This window comes from Phyllobates terribilis, unplaced genomic scaffold, assembly GCF_046119375.1.
Source record: "Phyllobates terribilis strain yellow unplaced genomic scaffold, ASM4611937v1 Scaffold_3__8_contigs__length_932513732, whole genome shotgun sequence".
NCBI lineage: Eukaryota > Metazoa > Chordata > Amphibia > Anura > Dendrobatidae > Phyllobates > Phyllobates terribilis.
Genome location: NW_027362763.1, coordinates 101,176,059 through 101,199,294, shown reverse-complemented (window position 1 = coordinate 101,199,294; position 23,236 = coordinate 101,176,059). Strand labels below are relative to the sequence as shown.

The 23,236-nt window shown below is 40.3% G+C and overlaps 1 protein-coding gene across 1 annotated transcript; it reads right to left on the bottom strand.

Annotated features, from left to right (window-relative positions):
* Window positions 1-2,219: 2,219 nt before the first annotated feature.
* LOC141258471 (serine/threonine-protein kinase SBK1-like) lies at window positions 2,220-4,536 on the bottom strand. The gene is made up of 3 exons (XM_073673466.1): window positions 4,422-4,536; window positions 3,176-3,378; window positions 2,220-2,825 (listed from the first exon to the last, which is right to left on the bottom strand). Exons 1-3 carry the CDS (start codon window positions 4,534-4,536, stop codon window positions 2,220-2,222), a joined length of 924 nt encoding a protein of 307 aa, XP_073529567.1.
* Between the last annotated feature and the right edge of the window lie 18,700 nt (window positions 4,537-23,236).

The window sequence follows — 23,236 nt, the reverse complement described above, 5'->3', positions numbered from 1 at the left end:
GGAAAAATGGAGCATTACAATGATGGCAGACTACTGTTGGATGCTTCAGAGAAACATTCCAGATGCTACTCACAAGCATAAATGTACTAAAAGGAGCCTCACAGGGAAAAAAAAACAATTTTAGTGAGTGTTGGTGAGCTCATTTCAGTTCAAAAATGATTTTCATAAAGTGTATTAAAAAAACATTTTTATAAGTCTATTTTCATTTATTTTGCTGTATTTCCTTATTTAACATACTTAACTAAATTGTCAGGGAGCGTGAAGTCCTATAACAAAAATGAGGTCCTTTTCGGATTCAGCGCACCAAAAAACAATGATTATGTGGAATAACCAGAACAGCTCTTGAAATATTTTTTGCAGACCTATCCATGCAAAATATTGAATTTTCTAGGGACCATTTTAGGGAATACAAGATAGTGTATAGAATGAAGGAGAGAAGGCAGATAGTGATTGATACAATTCTACCCAACATGGAAAGTTCCATTCTTTTCCACATTTACTTTTCTTATAAGCTCTCTCCCCCTCCCCCCAAGACCAAATATTAAACCTTATAATGTCCTCAATACAGGGTGAAACATTGATCCCCAGATATTTTAACCAAAATTCCTCAGCTACAGACGGTCTGTTAAAGGATGTTAAAGGTTTCAGCAATATTGCAAATATACAGAAAAGTAACACTCCAGGCATGTAGCCCATTGTAAACTTTAGGGGATTAGATACACAATATTGTGGAAAAGTTTTAGGCAGGTGTGAAAAAAAAAATTGCTTGATAGTAAGAAGCTTCCAAAAACAGAAATGTAAATTATTTGTTTTTATCAATTCATAAAATACAAAATGAATGAACAAAACATAAATCTGAATTGCATAAATATTTGGTGACCACCTTTTGCCTTCATCAGTTTATCTAGGTACTTGTATTTGCACAAAGTAGTTGAAGGAACTTTGCAAGGAGGTTTTTCCTAATATTTGGTAGTTGAGGAATAGATTGTCAGTTCTCAATTTATTGCTTTACTTCAAGACCTTTAATTTTCCAAGGAAATTGAAGATGGAGAACGGACTGCTGAGAAAAGGGACATTGAGTGAGGAGATTGTCAAACATGTTACGGCTTCACTCGACATCTCCCCACAAGCAGGTGAAGTGCAGTCTGGACTGTGTCTCCAGTTAATGTCTACTTGGTACATTGGATATTTCCCCTGCTTTGAAGCAATGGAAAACGATCCAGTCAAAGCAATGAAGAGAAGAACACCTAAAGCCCAGGTATCTATAGTAGGGCTCAAGACTAAATATTGTTCTTCTTTCAAGTCACACAGCTCTGAAGACATGTATGGAATAATATGTGACATGGATGACACATTGGTTTGACCCAACCTGTGGTAACCTAAGTCGCTCAGCTTGATTTGATAAGTCTTTGCCCATGAGCAACACATTGTCCGGCTTCAGGTCCCTGTGCACCAACCTTTTATCAAGCATATATTCGTGTATAACACAGCCGGGTGCTATCCGATGTTTTACTGGATAGCACTCAGCCCAATGTTATACAATGCGACAGTGCAGATCTGCAATGATTTTCTCGTGTCGATTCGGCATGCTGCGATTGCATCTGAGAATCTGCTGACACACACCCATACAAGTCTATGATTAGTTGTGAAACCTCAAACTGTACTCGGATGTCATTCAGGTGAAGTCCAATATACGTAGAGACAAGCAATAGAGGAGACGAAGAAATTACTTTGTCAGTCTCCTCTGCACTTGTGCTGTGATTTTCATATCAGAGGCTAGGAGCACAGTATTGGAGTATTACATGCAATACTCACACATGTTAAAGGTTCCTCTACTTCGCATAATTGTGGACCCCTCAGAAGTTTGGAATACCAGGACCTTGTGGGAATGATTGCCCCACCATATCTCTCCATAAAGTCTTAATGAATTTCCACTTCGGATCCAAGAGTCAGTGCGATACTTTCTGTATGGATCACTATAAATGGATTGCAGGCTTTGGTAATAAGACGTAATACAGAACCCGGAAAGCAGCACATTATAATAAACTCAAGCTGTTACATAACCACTATAGAGCAAACCCAGAAGCAAAAATAGTAAAATGTGTAATTTATTAAGTTTGGCAATCAATAGAATATACAACATAAAACATATATTATGGTGGAAAAAAACAGTAAAAAAACAATGCCCTACTACAGAAGGAATCGATAAACTCAAGCTGTTAATTGTCCCCTACAATGTCTATGACCAATTCATCTTCATCAACTGCCGAGTTGGTGCCATACTCCAAGATGTTTAATTTCCAGGGAATATTTAGATAATCGAAGACCGAGAGAACTGGATGTCGAGAAGAAGGACATGGAGTGAGGAGATTGCAAAACATGTCTATGGCGTCTCTTGATAATCTCTCCCAATGAGCAGGTGGAGGAGAACAGTCTGGACTTTGTCTCCAGTTTATGTAGACTTGGTACCTTACATCAGTTTTCATTGCTTCAAGCCAGGGAAAATATCCAGACAAAGCAACAAAAAGAAGAACCCCAAAAGCCCAGGTATCAATAGTAGGGCCCAATATTAGAAATTCCTCTTCCTTCAAGTCACACAACTCTGGAGACATGTATGGAATAATATGTGACATGGACGACACATAGGTTCCCACAGGTTGGGTCAAACCAAAGTCACTGAGCTTGATTTGGTAACAGTCTTTGTCCTTGAGCAACACGTTATCCGGCTTCAGGTCCCTGTGCACCAACCCTCTACCATGCATATAGTCCAGAGCCCAAGAAATCTGTAACGCACACCTCTTGACTGCATCCTCAGGAATTCCAACCTGTGGAAAACAGATAAATATCATGAGATTTACTTGTGTAGTGTCTTATCTAAAGCAAAAATACTAAACTTTGAACATTTTGCTGATGTTGGAACAGACGATACTGCAGTAGGTAAAACTGCTACTGTGATGGTCATGTGGCATAAAATAGTGCCTTGGGAAACCCTCTTCCACCCTTTGACAGGGTCAATGTATTCCCAAAGACCCCCACACAAATTAATTAGTTAATTGTCTATGATTTATGGGGGCTATATAGATTCTTCCCCTGACTGATCTATCACCAGCATTTGATGATTCACAATAAAGTATGGGTATATTGTAGGAGAACATATGGAGCCGGCCTTACTTACCTCACTTTGGATGAGATGATGCAGGGTTCCTGCTGTTGCCAACTCCTGAGTCAGTACATAGTGGTCCATCGTGCTAATAAAGATGGGATATGTGCTGATGATGTCAGGGTGGTCAGAAAGGGTGATTGACAACGACAACTCCATCAGAAAGGTTTTCAGTTGAGTTCTGTCCTTTCTCACCAATTTAACAGCCACTGCGCCTCCTAAAGAGAAAAAAAGATCTCAAACTTTATATTCGAACACATTCCCATCACCACTAGCAATAGACATCAGCAGTTTGCTGGTGGATATCAATCCTTAATCCTCAAGCTCACTTCTTTAAGGTAGCACAAATATGCTAGTTTGGGGACAGCTTGGATTTACAGCAGTTAAATCCCAATTTTACCACTATAAATCTGATGCCAGATGTGTTTAATGGCCACTTATCTCCTTTATAAAAAAAATAAAAATAAAAATAAAAAAATGAAATGCACATTTGATTTAAACCAAACAATTTAGATGAAAGTAGGGGAAACCGTGTGAGGCTGCTGTGCACATTAGAACAAAGTTGGCCGAACCAGCGAATATTTGCAGTATTGACTATCTGATGTGTTTGGCATCCTTCCAACTCTCCAGATAGATGTCAGGGAACAGAAAGATCAGGAAGATAGAAACTTATTGCACAATTGTTTGTTTTTTGGAGCTTTAAAAATCACTATCATAAGTAATACACAAAAGAACTGTCAGCCTCATGATATCTTGTCTGACTAACCCATACAAAGGAATGTTTGGCTCGGATGGGGATATAAAAATTCAGTGGTTTGAGTTCAATTTCTGATGCATTTTTCCTCCATAGAGATAATTTTGACAGTTGCTGTGTAACATTAAACTCAGGAACTCTCTCAAGTATTCATGTGTTCTCGGAGGGAGCCACCGATGGAATAATCTGGTGGCCACTTATCTCCAGTGAGGAAAAAAAAGTATTGGGAAACTGAACTCCAACTTTTTCATCCGTTTGTCACCTTGGGCATCCCCTATATACATTAGATGGTGATCAAGACCCCAAAAATTTGGCAGGTTTGGATGACCTTTGCTCCTGTATGGACATTTGTACAGCTGATGTAACTAAAATAATTTGGATCTGTCTATAAATATCTAGTGTCTATGGCCAGATAAACTCATTATTTCATTTTTATATATAAATTACCACTTTTATTTCATTGATTTACATAATTGACCATGTTTTGTTTTTGTCTTGTTCACATACCTGTCGATTTGTTCTGTGCCAGTAGAACTTTTCCGTATGACCCCTGGCCCAGCTCCTTGATGATGTTGTAGCATTCAGAAATTTCCTTAATCTCCAAGATTTGGAAGGTGGCCATTGCTGCTTGGAAGTAACTTTGTGCTAAGCAACAATCTCAATAGGACTCTAAAGGAAAATATAAGGAATATGATTAATACATCATCATGCAGTGATTACATTCCTGAGTTGTGGTCACTCATCATAATTAAGCCCCATGATCATTTAGAAACCAATCATAAACAGATGTGCCAGTCTGTGAAAGGATGGTTGACAACCCTTGTAAGAGGTATCTTGGTGGGCATATTGGTTGTTGTTAACCTTTTTATAGAGCTATTGTAATCCTAGACAAAATTAGGATAAATTTAAATGGTTTTACTGTAGAATATAAGTGTTTGTATCTAGAGATTAGTTTTTATAGTTTTGCGGATTAGGACAAGTATGAAAATAAGAATCTGCGCTGGGTGTAATGTTACTGGAAATGAGTGATAGTTGTATGATCATTTGGCAAGAAGACATCATATCTGATAGTAAATAACAATAATGGATATATCATTGAAAAATAGTTTTACCTGGGTTGGGTTTTTGGTGAAGTTGATGATAAATGAGGTTCTGCTCCAAAACGTTGAGTGATCTCACTTTCTTATGGTTTCGTCAGAGAGGTCCTATCTCCACAGAGAAGTTCTCAGGAATAAATGAACAAGACCCATGTACTTCTAGCTTTTATAGGGAAGCAGCTAACCAACATTGAGGTCCATCTTCCTCCTTTGCCAATTGGATGTCAAAAACCTCCACAGGATTACAGAGAAATGTGTCACCTAGAACATGGGCATTCATGTAGACCCTATTGTCATTTAATTAGTAAACAGTCTTTCTAAGGAGCTGGTTGTCCCATAGTGGTATCAGGGAGGCGCCCACCTTAGTATTGTTTGTATTGCTAGTAAATTGCAAATGTAATTAGTTCTGAATTTATTCTGCCACCTATATTCTCGTCACACCTTCCCGACCTCCTGCTGCTTTCATCAAAAGAGAAACTGGACCTTTTTTTGTTTGTCATGCGTGGTTCTTGTTCATGTATCCAGTATTCATTGCCATAAAGTGACTCAACATATCTTGTAGAACAGTCTTGCCCCAACTGACATTATTATTACATGGAAATAACAGAATTGTCTATTTGTCTTATAGTAAAGCAGGTAGTACAACAAAGGGCAAAGGCACATTAGATGAAAATAGGGCAACGATCGATCGTTCAATGATTGCCCCAAACAAATCACAGGATATATTGGCCAATATTTATTTTTCATCTGCTGAAAAAATCCAACTCTCTGAACCAGTATGTTCAACAATTATAAATGTTCATCTGTCGAAATCCACAATTGTTTCTTTCCACCACACAGACAACAGTCGCTCATTATGGTTGAGGTCAGACATTTCATTCTAGATATATCTAATGTGTAGGGGTTTCTGATGTTCCACACCCAGCTCAGAGTTGGTGGATTTGTAAGGTTTTTGTTTTTTTAACCAAATATGAGAAATATCTGCTGGAAAACTAGCAAATCACATCTGCACCAAATTGTGTGGATAATGATGGACGCAAAGAAATAATTCACTTACAAAATATTTTACTTGCAATATTTTGCATGGATTTTATTTCAAATTTCATTTAGGATTACTTCTTCCCCATTCAAACTAATTTGTTCGAATTCATTTGTAAATCCAGATTCTGCAACTGATTCTTCTCTGGAAATTTAAGTAGCATTTGGGTGAGATTTGTAAAATATCAGCCTCTTATCTGCTGCAGTAATACACTGTCGACATTACCTGCGCAGACTCAGAACATTTGAATGAGGCTTTCCTGGAAATTATTTCTTTTATTCTAATTAAAATAATGTTTTTTACCAGCGTACTTAATCTGATTTTCACCCATTTTATGTCCGTGTCCATTTTTCCCATCAGTGGTGCATCTGGTTTTCTTATGCAAAAAAAAATTCAAGCTTCTACCTATTAAATAGTAAAAATGGAAAGCACTAAGACAGCGCTCTCATGTTGTCCATGTCATCATTTTTTTTTTTTCTTTTTTTGGACCCTTTCTCTTGAATGAGCGAGTTTTAATCTGCAAAAGGGATCAAAAATGGAGAAGTCATAACTTTTTTTTTTTGCGCAATTCCACAATAAATAGACATGTGAACAGTCCCATAGCCTGATATCTATCTATTCTTGTCTCACATCTATCTCAGATCTTTCAGCTGACCATTATCTCATGTGTATGGGGGAGGCTCCACAGTATTTGGTCTTGTCTCTTAGGCCGCATTCACACATTCAGTATTTGGTCAGTATTTTACATCAGTATTTGTAAGCCTAAACCAGGAGTGCGTGAAAAATGCCGAAGTGATGCACACTGTTACGGATCCGGGTGGTGGAACCTCTGTGCTGCGGTGCAAGGAGGGACCAGAGGGGCGTAACTAGGTATCAACTCGGACCGACCAAGGTCGTACGGCGGCTCAATCGACTCCGTGACCCGGGAAGGACCGAACAGAGGGACCAGGTGCTACTCTGGGGACCGACCTTGTATGAGAGCAGGTGACTCCCATGGGTCAGAAGGCAGGGACTGACCGGTACAGCAGATGAGCACAGCAGGCAGGCTGACGGGTAATCCGGGCAGACGGACTGGCAGGCACGGCAGGTAACAAGCAGGAGCCTCCAGGTAGGCTGGCTGGTAGGCACGGCAGGTAACAGGCAGATGCTTCTAGGTAAGCGAGCTGGCAGGCATGGCAGGTAACAGGCAGGAGCCTCCTGGTTGGCTGCCTGGTAGGCACAGCAGGTAACAGGCAGGTGCTTCTAGGTAAGCGAGCTGGCAGGCATGGCAGGTAACAGGCAGGTTTTTCCAGGTAAGCAAGCGGACAGAGCCCATAGACAGACTGTCGGGCTGGAGAGAGTAGACTGGCTGGCGGACTGGACTTGTAGTCAGGCTGGCGGGCTGGACTTGTAGTCTGGCTGGCGGGCTGGACCTTAGGGCTGAAGCAGAGTAAAACACACAAAGCTACAACCTTGCACGGGCACCTCCATATTGGAGGAGGTGCCTTTTATAGGGGAAGTCCTCGGGCCATTGCCTTTTTAGGATGGCGCGCGTGGCCCCTTTAATAGGGAGGGAGAGAGCGCGCGCCCCCTAAGCACAGAGCCGGGGAGGCTGCGTGCACCAGCAGCAGCTGCAGGTAGGCCAGAAGACGCCGGAGCAGGACCGCGGCGTTAAGGGGGAGAGACGCCGATGCTACACACGTGTTTCTATTATACTTTTTCCTCTGATATTTGGCTTACAGATACTGAGGTAAAAAAAACACACACCAACTACTGAACTTGTGAATGTGCCTTACAGATGTGCTCACAATTAAGAGCCAGCTCTGATCGATTATTTTGGTGGCAGATGACTTTCACACAGAACAGATCACTTCTGGAGACCACCATAGATCTACAGCTTCTAGAATTACATGTTGCACAATGAAAAGTTATATTGCGGTACCGTGTTAGCCAGAAAAATCAATATAAATACTTTTATGGCCAAAAATGACAAAAGTATTCTCGGAATGATACCTTTATTGGCTAAACAGAAAAATTTATATCACTCCGAAAATCCTTTTGTCATTTTTGGGCATAAAAGAATTACAAGTGGATGTTCTCAGAGCCATTAGCATCACATTAGCCCCTCGGTACTGCTCCTATGTGATCACTGGTTATGCAGCTCATTAGTACAATCAGGTGTTTCACATAGCCTCAGGTGTCTCCTTCTCCCCAGTAGCCAAGTTTCCATTTGGTACATTTATATAATTAATAAAATGTATTTAACATTATTTAAAAAAAAAAAAATTATTAAATTCTATTCATGTTTAACTAGTTTCAGACTTCTGTGACCTGATCACAGCTGCAATCTGTGGAGATATCATCAGTAAGTTCTCCATTATGATATTACATAACTCATTACTTAGAGAAATTCAAATTTGAAATACAACCGATACGATAATGGTGGATAATTTTTTTTTCCCACAATATAAATTAAATTGACAAATTCTCCTATTTAAAATTTTTCTGATCTTATCATAAAATTTAAGCTCAGCAGACTTTACCCTTAATAAAACAAAAAATATATCTGAGAAAACTTTTAATGCTGGGAAACAAGCTCCGGACATCCAGTAAACTTCTCTTCATCAGGAACTGCAAATATACTGTCCCTATTTTCCCAATATTTCCTCTGAGGTTCCCAGACTCAATCGTCTTCGTCATACATCTATCGTTCATCATGAAGGTTTGATCGATCAGGCCATCCCATCATTGACCTCCGAGCCCCAGCCAGCAGACCCTTACTCGAGCGTTGGATTTTTTGTTTCATAATTTTGTGAATAAAACATGTCTGAAATTTCCAAATCATCACATTCTTCTTTACACTTTACACATTGTCTTTTGGAATTGGGGTTGCACTTTATCTTTCTTACTCCACAAACAAAACAAGTTTTAATCAAATAAAGACACAAGTTTTCCCAATTGTGGTGAGGAGGCGGCAGACAACACACATGTGCTGTGGAGCTGTCCGGGGTTATCGGTAACAATATTTTTGGATGATAGAAAATGTGGTGTATATAATGTGGTGCAGAAGATTGGGACAGAAGTGATGTTACTCTAATATGGTAAAAAATAATTATGCAAAATATGGATTATTATAATAACCTATAATTGAATGAGTACCCGAGCATTTTAATGCTCGCTCATCACTGAGTCAAACAAATTGGAATACTCGAGTGATCGGACCGAGTAACGAGCCCAATGTAAGTCTATGGGAAACTCGACCATTATTCAGGTGGCTCCCCCCGGCAGTCTGCAGAGAGCCTAAAAATTTCCCAAATCGATGGGAACATTGCTCAAATGACGTGGGATCAGCATGGGGAAGACCCCTGGAAGCATTTCTGACTCCCAGGTCACTGTTGTCAACAACGTTTTCAGAGGTATTACGCCACTTTTTTGGACTCACAATAAAACATAAAAAAAATGGATTTTCCTGGGCAATATGTTAAGGAACATCCTTTCCAGGGTAAATAAAGAGTAAGTCTGCACCGCCTTCTGAATGCATAATGACAGCACCTGAATCTTAATGGCAAATACATATCACATGCCATCTTTAAAATGCAGAAACAATAGTCCAATTGAAAGGAGATGATGAAAAAGCTGCACTCACAGTTTATGTAAAAATAGGAATCCTTTATTTCATATTTGGATAAAATGAATGGAAAACAGGGAGTGTGGGGAGGAGGTGGACGAGAGCTGTTTCGTGCTCTAACTAGCGCTTCTGCGGGTCCATGTGATTATTTCATATTCGGATAAAATTAATGGAATCAAGGACTCTTATTTTTACATAAACGGTGAGTGCAGCTTTTTCATCATCTCCTTTCAATTGGACTTTCCAGGGTAATGACTTGTATATAAGGCAAAATAAATAACCAAAAACAACCCAAGGTGTGGAGAAGCTTTTTTATGTCCACACGTAGCGTTTTTGATGCTTTTTTTACAATACTTTCAACCAAGACTTATCTGGCCATGTGGTGTGTTATACATCAGACACATCCTGTTTCAATTATGATGGAGGGACTATGAAAGTCACAAAGACTATTTTTATAGGACCATCAGGTGGCCCTTACTATTATTAAATGGCCAGCATTTGGCTATGCTTTGTTGTTCCCATTATTAACGAGTGGGTCTCCTATACTGTTATTTCATATGTAGTGATGGCAAGGGCTGCCAAAAATTTAGACGCAACCCAATACCCCTTTGAAGAGACATAGAGGAGGGTTTCAGTAAAAAAAAATGTTCCCATTAGTTGTAATGCCCATGCTGTGACTGCAAGGGCTGCCAACATTTGGAAAAAACTCCACTAACAATTTAAAGACGCATACAGCTGGGCCACAGTAATGAGTACGACATGTTCCCATTAGAAAGAGGGTCTGCTATTCAGTTTTAGGGTATGCAGTGAAGCAACAGCTGCCAAAAATTTGGAGGAACCCCCAATGCCCCTTGCAAGAGACATATATATGTATGTATGTATGTATGTATGTATGTATGTATGTATATGTGGTGGAGGAGGATGCGGAGAAGGAGGACCAGAGCAAATAGACAAAATCAGGATGCGTATACCCATGTCTGGGTATGAAGACAGAGGTGCATGGGAAAAGTTAGACTTCCCCAAAAAAAAGATACTGTATATGAGTTTGTTATGCTTCTATCATTCATTGGTGTTGAGAAGTCTGGCCCAATCCAGCCCTTGTTCATTTTTATGAGAGTCAGCCTGTCAGCATTTTCATTTGACAGGCGGATGCGCCTATTGGTTATAATTCGACCGGCGGCACCAAAAACCCGCTCTGACAAAATGCTAGTGGCAGGGCAGGCCAGGACCTCCAAGACAAAGAGAGCCAAATCATGCCACGTGTCCAGCTTGGATACCCAATAATTATAAGGCACAGATGAATCACGGAGGATGTTGGTATGGTCGGCAAGGTACTCCGTCACCATCTTCCGGAATGCTGCACTCCTTGTGAGAGTACCCCCCCCGCCTCAGGACCTGTGCTATGGGAGAGTCTGAGAACTTTGACAGTGCTCCCCATCCTCTGCTGGATTGCATTTGTTGCTCTCTCCCCTGTACTCCTTGGTTGTCCAGCAAACTCTGACCTCTGCCGCCAGCGTTTTCAGATGGCAATTTTTTAAATGGCTCTCCTTCTCCTTGGGTCTTGAAGTGTCACCTACCAGTAATGACTGTCACCCAAAATTTGGACTACGCGAGGGTCCCGGGAAACGCAGCGTAACATAAACTCAGCCATGTGTGCCAGACTACAAAGAGTCAAGACTTCCGTGTCCTCACCAAGAGGATGACTGACCATGCTCTTCTCCTCCTCATCCTCCTCCTCTTTCTCCCTGTCCTCAGGCCATTCACGCTGAACAGACGGTATGACAGTTGTGCAGGTAGTACCGACTATAGCGCAGGAAACTAGATCCTGTTCTTCCTCCTCCTCCTTATCTTCCTCATTATCACCCAATCCACGTTGGGATGAGATGAGGCTGGACTGTGTGGAATCTCCCTGTATGGTTCCTTGCTCCATCTCATCATGCAATGAATCCTCTTTAATTGTGAGCAGAGAGCGTTTTAGAAGGCAGAGAAGCGGGATGGTGATGCTAATTATGGCGTGATTCATGGTTCAGTGATTTCTCAAATCCTACCTGGAGCTGCCGGATCTGCTTGTCAAAGTACCCCTACTGTGTGCCCATTTTAGAAAGTCAGCTACAGCTTCCGCCGCCCTTGCCGTGCTTCAGCAGCGTTTGCAGCTTATGGCTCACAGACTGGTATGTGATGTCCCCACGCATTGGAACTCTACACTGCAGATGTTGGGAAGGATTTGTGAGCAGAAGAGGGCAGTTGTTAAGTACCAGCGTCAACAAGGCCATCTGTATTCAGTTCAGACTCCACACACAAGACCTCAGGAGTGGACATGGATGTCAGACATATGTACCATCCTCCAAAACTATGAGGACTCTCCCAAGATGGTGAGCGGTGATTACATCATAATTAGCATCACCATCCCGCTTCTGTCTTCTGAAACCCTCTCTGCTCACAATCAGAGGATGCATTGCAGGCAGAGCACGATAAGATGGAGCAAGGAACCATACCGGGTGATTACACACAGCCCAGCCTCATCTCATCCCAATGTGGATTGGGTGACAATGAGGAAGAGGAGGAGGAGGAAGAACAGGAGCTAGTTTCTTGTGTTATAGATGGTACTATCTGCACAACTGTCATATCGTCTGTTCAGCGTGGATGGCCTGAGGACAGAGAGGAGGAGGAGGAGAGCATGGTCACTCGTCCTCTTGGTGAGGACCCGGAATTCTTACCTGTTAGCAGTCTGGCACGCATGGCTGAGTTAGTTACTCTGCATTTCCCATGACCCTCGCGTTTTTAAAATTTTGGGTGACATTCATTACTGGTTGGTGATACTTATAGACCCAAGCTACAAGGAGAACTTTATATCTTATTCCTGAGGTGGACAGGTCTAAAAATGGGGCAGTACCAGAAAGCCCTTGTTGTGGAACTATTAAAAAAAAATTCCTATCTGAAAACCCTGGCGTCAGAGTTCATAGTTAGTTGGACAACCAAGGACTACAGGCGAGAGAGACACAACTCTAATCCAGCAGAGGCAGAGGAACACTGTCAAAGTTCTGGGAGAATTTTCTCAGCCCCTCCCATCGCACAAGCCTTGAGGTGCGGGGTACTCTCACAAGGAGTGCCAAGCTTGGGAAGATGCCGAGGGAGTTCCTTGCCGACCGTAACAACGTCCTCCGTGATTCCTCTGTGCCTTATAATTACTGGGTATCCAACAGGATACGTGGAATGAACTGGCTCTCTACACCTTGGAGGGCTTGGCCTGCCCTGCCACCAGCATTTTATCAGAGCCGGTTTTTAGTGTCTCTCAATGAAAGGGGGCGCGGTGGATGCTAGGTGTGATCATAGAATCATAGAATGGTAGAGTTGGAAGGGACCTCCTGGGTCATCTGGTCCAACCCCCTGCTCAAAGCAGGATTCACTAAATCATCTGACAGATGTCTGTCCAGCCTCTGTTTGAAGACGTCCATTGAAGGGGAACTCACCACCTCTCGTGGGAGCCTGTTCCACTCATTGATCACCCTAACTGTCAAAAAGTTTTTTCTAATATCTAATCTGTGTCTCCTCCCATTTAGTTTCATCCCATTGCTTCTAGTCTTTCCTTGTGCAAATGAGAATAAAGATGATCCTTCTACAATGTGACAGCCCTTGACATATTTGTAGACAGCTATTAAGTCTCCTCTCAGTCTTCTTTTTTGCAAGTTAAATATTCCCAAATCCTGCAACCGTTCCTCATAGGACATGGTTTGCAGACCAGTCACCATTCTGGGCACTCTTCTCTGAACTTGCTCCAGTTTGTCTATGTCTTTTTTAAAATGTGGTGCCCAAAACTGTACACAGTATTCCAGATGAGGTCTGACCAAAGAGGAGTAAAGACCGATAATGACTTCACGTGATCTAGACTGTATGCTTCTGTTAATACATCCCAGAATTGTATTTGCCTTTTTTGCTGCTGCATCACACTGTTGACTCATGTTCAGTCTATGATCTATTAGTATGCCTAAGTCTTTTTCACATGTACTGTTGCTTAGCTCTATTCCTCCCATTTTGTATATGCTTTTTTCATTTTTATTGCCCAGATGTAGTACTTTGCATTTTTCCCTGTTAAAAACCATTCTGTTAGTTGCTGCCCACTGCTCCAGTTTATTTAGGTCTTTTTGAATCCTCTCTCTCTCTTCTCTAGTATTAGCTATCCCTCCTAGCTTTGTGTCATCAGCAAATTTAATCAGTTTACCCTCAATTCCTTCATCTAAATCATAGATAAAGATGTTGAACAATACAGGTCCCAGGACGGAGCCCTGTGGTACCCCACTTGAGACATTCATCCAACTGGATGTGAAGCCATTTACAACCACCCTTTGAGTCCGATCACTAAGCCAGTTATGAATCCACCTAACAGTTGCCTGGTCCATTGCATACTTGGTCATTTTTTCAATAAGGATGGTGTGAGATACTTTGTCAAATGCTTTGCTGAAGTCAAGATATACTATATCCACAGCATTTCCCTGATCCACCCAGTCAGTAATTCTGTCATAGAAGGAAATTAAGTTAGTCTGACATGACTTGTTAGTTACAAACCCATGCTGACTCTGGTTAATCACTTCATTCTTATCCATGTACTTACATACATGTTGTTTAATAATTTGTTCAAAGATCTTTCCTGGTATAGAAGTCAGACTCACCGGCCTATAGTTCCCTGGGTCCACCTTCTTCCCCTTTTTGAAGATAGGAACAACATTTGCTCTTCTCCAGTCTTCTGGGACTTCTCCTGTTCTCCAAGAATTTTCAAAGATTATGGAGAGTGATTCTAAAATTTCTTCTACGATCTCCTTCAGTACTCTGGGGTGTAATTCATCTGGACCTGGAGACTTGAACTCATTTATGTTAGCTAAATATTCCCTCACAATCTTTCTGTTTACAGATAACTTGGATTCCTCTATTCCTTTAAAAGGACAGTAAAGATCAGTTGAGGTTACATTTTCTTTCTGAGAGAAAACAGATGCAAAATAGGAGTTAAAAAGTTCGGCCTTCTCAACATCCTCTCTTACCATTTCTCCATTTTCATCCTGTAAAAATCCTATAGCATCTTTGACTTTTCTTTTACTTTTGACATACCCCCAAAATCCTTTTTTATTGCTTTTGACATCTCTTGCAAGCCTTAATTCATTGTCAGCTTTAGCTAGCCTGATACATGCCCTGCAGGATCTGCAGACTGCATTATAATCTTCTTTAGATATGCCTCCCTCTTTCCATTTAATAAACATTAAACATGCGATGGGGGATAACCCTGCCCACAACCTGTCACTCACCGCGGAACAGGAGACCCCTGGCTGCAGCCGCAAATAGTCGCGACGTAAGCGGAAGCCAGAGCTGGCTGCAGGGGGGGGGTCACGTGCTGCCTTTGCGCGGTCAGCGATAGCGCTGTGCACAGGGAGTATTGGCAACATGAGGTATTTACGAAATTCATTAGGGGCCCCGGGGGATACTTTGGGGGCTTAATTTAAAGTAGTGGACAACCCCTTTAAACCCCGCTTTGCTGATTGGTTGTGCCCAATCAGATATTGGCGCAGAATGTAACCCCCAGTCACAGCGTGGCATAGTTCTCTCACGTTTACTGAACAAGTTCTGTCAGTCACAGTGCCACGTAGTTCACTCACGTTTACTGAACACCTTCTGTCAGTCACAGAGCGCTGAACAAATACTTCTTTACTGTACGCTATCACGATTTACGCTTCCTGTCTTCCAATTGGTCGTAAGCGAAAATACTCCAATGAGTATGACAGAAAAGCAGCAAGGCAACGACAACGTCGAGAGCAAGAGACACTTCACCAAACTGCCGCCAGTCAAGCCCAGGATGCGGAATCTCACAGACCATGTCACAAACAGGAAACACCACAACAAACAGCCACACGACAGGTACAAGTAGCTGATTCACAGACAACGTTGGGAACAGGAGACACCACAACACACTGCTGCTAGGCAGGAACACGATGCAAAATCCCACAGACCAAGTTGAGTGAATGAATTTAATGATAATGTAAATATTTTACCCGGAAAATCCTGTTTATTCATTGCATTATTCTCAAATCTTCATAAATAAACTACATACATATTCTAGAATACCCGATGTTGGAATCGGGCCATCATCTAGTTTAATATAACTGTCACTGCAGTGGAACAAATTCCTGCTAATTGTTTAAATAGAGTTGAAAAATTAAATTGCAAGGAATCGTTTTGGATTTTCCGATTGGGGACATTGTACTCTGATGGGCTAAATGATGTCATAGAAGGAATATGAAGAATGCACGATAAATAATTCCAGGGTTTATCAGATTTAAATGTTTCGGACTCATTAAAATTATATTTATTTATATAAGATTTTATTTGTGTTTTATGTACAAGAAAAATATTTATCTGCATATTGATGTTGGTGCTTTAATATGAATATTACCATAGGCTGCTATATATATATATATATATATATATATATATATATATATATATATATATATATATATATATATATATATATATATATATATATATATATATATATATATAATAATATAGTTTATAAGGCCGAAAAAAGACAAGCGTCCATCCAGTTCAGCCTATTTCTTGTGCACTGCAGCTATTCTGCAGCGTTGATCCAGGGGAAGGCAAAAAAAAACCCATGCGGTATAGGCCAATTTACATCATTGAGGAAAAATTCACTTCCCGACTCCAATCTGGGAGTCAGATTAAATCCCTGGATTAATTAACTATCACTAAGCATAAGATGTAATTTTATTGTTCTCAAGAAAGGCGTCCAGGCCTCTCATGAACTCATTAAGTGAGTTGGACATCACCACTTCCTCTCCCAGAGAGTTCCAGAGTCTCACGGCTCTGACCGTAAAGAATCCCCTTCTATGCTGGTGCAGGAACCTCCTTTCCTCCAGACGCATAGTGTGCCCCTTCGTCTTTGTCACCATCCTTGGTATAAACAGGTCATGGGAGAGATCTCTGTACTGCCCCCTGATGTATTTATACATGTTTATGAGGTCTCCCCTAAGCCTTCTATTTTCCAACGTAAATAGGCCTAATTTTGACAACCTCTCTGGGTATTCTAGTCCCTCCATTCCCTTTATTACCTTAGTCGCCCTCCTTTGTACCCTCTCTAGCTCCAATATGTCTTCCCTGAGCACCGGAGCCCAGAACTGTGCACAATATTCTAAGTGCGGCCTTACCAGTGCTTTATACAGAGGAAGAACAATGTTCTCATCATATGCCCCTATTCCTCTTCTGATGCATGCCATGACTCTATTTGCCTTCGCAGCTGCTGCCTGACACTGGGCACTCCAATTTAATTTGCTGTTAACCAAGACGCCCAGGTCCTTCTCCATGTCAGATTTTCCCAACGGTTTCCCATTTAATATGTATGGGTGACTGCTGTTTTTCTTTCCCATGTGCATGACCTTACATTTATCGGCATTGAACCCCATTTGCCATTTTTTGGCCCAAGTCCCCAATTTATCTAAATTCTCCTGTAGCTGTGCCCTATCCTCATCTGTATTAACTACTTTACAAAGTTTAGTATCATCTGCAAATATTGCTATTTTACTATGCAACCCTTCCACTAGATCATTAATAAATATATTAAATAATATAGGGCCCAAGACAGACCCTTGAGGCACCCCGCTAGTAACCCTGACACCCCCTGAGCTTACTCCATTGATAACCACCCTCTGCTTTCTATCACTCAGCCAGCTATGTACCCACTTGCACACATTATCCCCCAGACCAAGCATTCTCATTTTATATACTAACCTTTTGTGTGGCACGGTATCAAACGCTTTGGAGAAGTCAAGGTATACAACATCTACTGACTCTCCCCGGTCCAGCTGTGAGCTCACCTCCTCGTAGAAGGCCATCAGGTTTGTTTGGCAGGAGCGATCCCTCATGAATCCATGTTGATATGGAGTTAGACAGTTATTATCATTAAGATATTCTACAATAGCATCTCTAAGAAATCCTTCAAACAATTTACCCACAACAGACGTTAAGCTGACTGGTCTATATTATCATTTTTTCCCCCCTTTTAAAAATTATTTATATAAAGATATGGAGTTTTTTGGGACTCTATTACCTATGTAAGGGGGATTTTAAATGAGTGTGCTTTAATTTGCTAAACACAGCCTCCGCCCTAACTGACATGTTTCTGCTTTCTATATAAAGCAATCATGGCTTTTGTTCATTTAGATAAAATTGTCTTCATCAGGTATATTTATGTCGAAACGCATTGTATGGTGAAATAAAGATCGTTCAGGAAATATTTGCCTATATTTATCTGTATTATCAATTATTGGGAGAGCACTTGGCCTGGAGAGAAATCGATGTCCATTACATTCCTATGACAACTCTGAAGGGGTTCTCAATAGCTACCAGGAACATGCAGCAGACCAGCAGGGAAGGAAAACTCACTATTGTGATCCTTAAGGATCGATATGCAAGACTGCAAGATCCATAAATAGGTGAGTACAATATTGATTTGTATGCACCCATCTTAGTGAAGCATCTACATTTAGATCTGTGTGCTCTGTTTCGGTCTCTTTTTTTTACAGAAAAACAAAACATTGTCATGATGGGCCATTGAATAGAATTTTTTTTCACTTTGAATGTTGTGCTGCCTCCAATTTTTTGAACTATATTGAAAGTTTGACACCCAGACACTACATGTTGGTGCTGCTTCTGTTTTTTAGATAGACAGACATAAGTTTATGTCTACCACAAGTTTGACATCGCCCAACAGGCACAAACACAGAATATCTGTTTTGGGTGAGATGTGCCCTGAACAGAGTTATTTCCACTATGGGCATATCCAAAGCACATGGTTACTCCATCAGATGATCACATGACATATGCTCACATGGTTAATTTCCATACCAGTAGATGACCAGAGGCTGCTAAAGCAAAGAGTTAAAGAAATCCTTAGTTCTGGCATCAGCTGATCATCAGAGGGGTGCCGGACCTATTCAGCTGTACAGGAGCAAGAACCTTTCTTGTGTAATGAGTCAGTTGGTAATAAACCAGTTGATCCATTCTCTGCTTTCACCTTTAGAAAACAAAGGTACATCATGGCTGACAGGGATGAGGTGCATACATGTAGTCAGTGTTTAAAAACATAAGTAATCTCCTACACCTGCGAAGCGCACTCCCCCATTTCTGCTGGGATCAAATCGCCTACAGTAGTATTTTGTCCCTGAATTTGTTTTGCTGAAAGAAACAGGCTCAAAACTTTATAAACAATTATTTTAATATGAACGGAATCAAATAGATACATTTTTCATATAAAGAGGCCTTTGGTAGTTTTGTATTAAAAATATAACACACAATTTAAACAAACAATATACATTAAAATATAACTATATATTTTGGCCTTTAAAAATGTTAACTTTTAAAATGACTTATAGTGAGGGGTCGGGTTGGTGGTTTTCCCAAAATGTAGAGTTTTGTTGAAGTTGAATGCTGAAGTTTATTGAGGTCTTTTAAGATTGATATTGCATCAGGTAGGAGAAAATTCTAACGCCTTTCATATTGATAAAATTTGTCATATTGTATGCCAAATCCAATCCATCTTCCAGTCAAACATTTTTCCACTTTAGAACTTTTTTTTTTTTGCAGTAATCTCCAATATTTGGTAAATTAGGCGATTCTGTCTTTGATACATTGCCCATCTTAATGTACCGGGGGCTTCAGGTGCGGGACTATAAAGTAACCAAACATATCCGGTTCCACCATCCCACACAAATCCACTGAGTGCTGTAAGTATGGAAGGGAAGATAGCAGAGAATGAAGAATAAATTCTAACTCTATAAATAATAATGCAAGATATTGAAGAATTTTCTATGGACCATTTTGGGGAATACAAGATATTGCATAGAACGAGGGGGAGAAGACAGATGGTGATTGATACAATTCTACCCAACGTGGAAAGATTCATTTTTTTCCACATTTATGCTTTTCTTCTACCTTTTTTCTTTTTTTTATTATTTTTTTTTACCAGTGACCATATATTTAACCTAATAATGTCCTCAACACAGGGTGAAACATTGATCCCCAGATATTTTAAACAAAATTTCTTAGCGATAACTTGCCTCTGTTAAAGGTTACTAAATGTTTTTGCCATATTGCAAATAATATGGAAAAATGAAACCCCCAGCTTGTAGGCCATTGTATATTAAAGGGGTTAGACATACAGTATTGTAAAAAAAATGCTGCAAAGTAAGAAGTTTCCAAAAACAAGTGTTACTCATTTGTTTTTTATCAATTAATAAAATCCAACTGAATGAACAACACAAATCTAAAGTGCATTAATATTTGGTGACCGCCCTTTGACTTCATCAGTTCTTCTAGGTACTAATACTTGCACACAGTTTTTGAAGGAACTCAGCAGGGAGGTTTCTCCAAATATCTTGAACTGACCACCTCTTCCTCAACTGCAAAGTTTGTTCCATTCTCAAAGACCTTTATTTTCCAGCGAAAATTAAGGTAACTGAAAATAGAGAGAACTGACTGCCGAGAAAAGGGACATTGAGCAAGGAGATTGTCAAACATGTATATGGCTTCTCTCGACAACATCTGCCAACAAAAAGCGGGTGATGTGAAGTCTGGACTTTGTCTCCAGTCGTTGTAAACTTGATACATGGTGTCAGATTCTGTTGTTTCAATCCAGGGGAAGTATCCGGTCATAACAACAAAGAGAAGAACCCCAAAAGCCCAGGTATCTATAGTAGGGCTTAAGATCAAATATTCTCCTCCATTCAAGTCACACAACTCTGGAGACATGTACGGAATGATATGTGACATGGACGACCCATAGTTTCCCATAGGTTGGGTCAAACCAAAATCACTCAATTTGATTTGGTAACAGTTTTTGTCCATGAGTAACACGTTGTCCGGCTTCAGGTCCCTGTGAACCAACCCTCTACCATGCATATAGTCCAGAGCTGATGATATCTGTTTGGCACACCTCTTCACTGTGTCATCGGGAATTCCAACCTGCAGAAAACCGATCAGGTTCATGAGATTTAGTTTTATTTGTGTAGTTCTTTATCCAAAGCAAAAATACTAAACATTGAAGATGTTGCTGTTGTTGGGACAGCGGATGTTATAGTGGATAAAACTGCTGCTGTGATGGTCATGAGGCATCAAACAGTGCATTGTTATGGAAACCGCTTCCACCTATGGAAATGTTTGAAGTATTCGCAAAGACCCCCATATGTAATAGTTAGCTAACTGGCTACCATATACAGGGGTATCTAGCTTTTCCTCTGACTGTTGATGTGTATCTCCTGCCTCTGGTGTTTCAGAAATTAAATAATTGTACATTGTAGGAGAACATATGGAGACGGCCTTACTTACCTCACTTTGTATGATATGATGCAAGGTGCCTGCCGTTGCCAACTCCTGAGTAAGTGCATAGTGGTCCATTGTGCCAAAAAAGATGGGATATGTGGTAATAACATGAGGGGGGTCAGAGAGAGTGATTAACAAAGACAGCTCCTTAAGAATGGTTTTCAGTAGACCTCCAAGATCTCACATAGAAACTTTATATTCAAACACATAATTATCACCACTGGCATGGGATGTGTGCTGGTGGATATCACTCCCTAATCCTCAATCTCATATCTATGAGGAGGCCTGACTTTGCTAAATTGGGGGCAGCTTGGATTTAAAACAGCTTAATCCCAAATTTATTCATTTATTTTACTCACTGATATTACCATAGTAAAATTGTTAGATGCTTTGCGGCCATTTATCTCCAGTGAGAAAAAAGATATTGGGAGATTGACCTTTAACAGCTTCATTCTTTTGCCTCCTGATATCTTCTGTCAGACAGATAATCAATGGTGCAACTTATAGATATTTTTAGATGGCCATTTTTATGACCTAACAGAGTAAAGTTGGCCACACACATGGATATTTGTCTGCAGCCCGCTGGTAGATCCAGCTGAATGTGGTGAAAATCCAGATAAAAAGCTATTGACCCAATGCTTAATTTGGACAACACTTCTTTTTCCCGAACCTTCATTTTCATATGCTCCTTCGATAACCCAACATGTCTGGAAAGAATTAGGCGCCCCTCATACACATAAGATATTGAACAAGACTCACCAAATTTGGCAAATAGGGATGCCTTTACACCTATGTGTATGAGCTGACGTTACTAAAATAATCAAGATTTTCTAATGGTCTACAAATATATATCTCCTCTCTATGGCCGGTTAAAATCATTATCACATTTTGTTACATAATTTACCACCTTTCTTTAATCAATTTTAGGTAAATTATCATCTTTGTTTTTGCCTTGTTCACATACCTGTCAATTTGTTCTGTGCCAGTAGAACTTTTCCATATGATCCTTGGCCCAGTTTCTTGATTACGTTGTAGCATTCACAAATCTCCTGAATCCAAAAGATCTGGGAGGCGGCCATTGCTGCTTGGAAGTTATTGATTCTTGGGCTAAACAACAAACTGTATTTGACTCTAGAAGAAAATATAAGGAATATGATTAATGAAACATCTTGTAGTGATCATATTCATGGGTTCTGTGGGCATTTATCATAATTAAGCTCAATCATAATTTAGAAACCCATCATAAACAAAGATGTGCCAGTCCGATAAAGGATGGCTGACAACCCTTGTAAAAGGTATGTTGGTGGGCATATTGGTGGTAATCAACCTTTCCATGACGACATTGTAATCAAAGAGGCAAAATTATGATAATTCTAAATGGTTCTACAATAATACAGAAGTGTTTGTATCTAGAGATTATTTTTTGATTTTTTGTCATTAAAACACACATGAAAATTAGACTCTATGCCTGGTGAAATGTGACTAGAAAGAGTAATGATTGTTTAATGGTCATATGGCAAGGAGACCCAAACAAATAATAAATAACCCCAGTGGACATACTATTGAAGAGTAGTCTTACCTGGGTTGGGATTCTGGTGATGTTGATGATTAGCTGGGTTCTGCTCCAAAAAATGTTGAGTGTCGCTTTCTTATGGTTCTGTCTGGGAGGTCCTATCATCACAAAGAAGTTCTCAGGAATAATTCAACAAGACTACCTGACGTTGAGGTCAACCTTCTCTTTGGCCAATTGGGTGTCAAAAACCTCCTTTGAATTACAGATTAAAGTGACTCCTAGATGTTGGACATTCACGAAGACCTAATTGTTTTTTATTAACTGTTTAAGGAGCTGGTGGTGCCACAATGGTATCCGGGAGGCGCCCACCTTAGTATTGTTAGTATTTGTAGTAAATTGCTAATGTAATCAGTTCTGAATTTATTTTGCCCCCTATGGTCACATCTCACCTTCCCGACGTCCTGCTGCTTTCACCAAAGGAGAAACTGGACCCATGTTTTAATATAAATATACATTTGTCATGCACGGTTCTTTTATCCAGTGTTTATGGCCAGAAACTGACTTAACATAACTTGTAGAATAGTCTTGTCCCAACTGACATTATAATTAGATGGAAATAACCGAATTGTCTATATGTTCTATAGTAAAGCTGTAAATAGAACTAAGGGTAAAGGCCCATACACATTA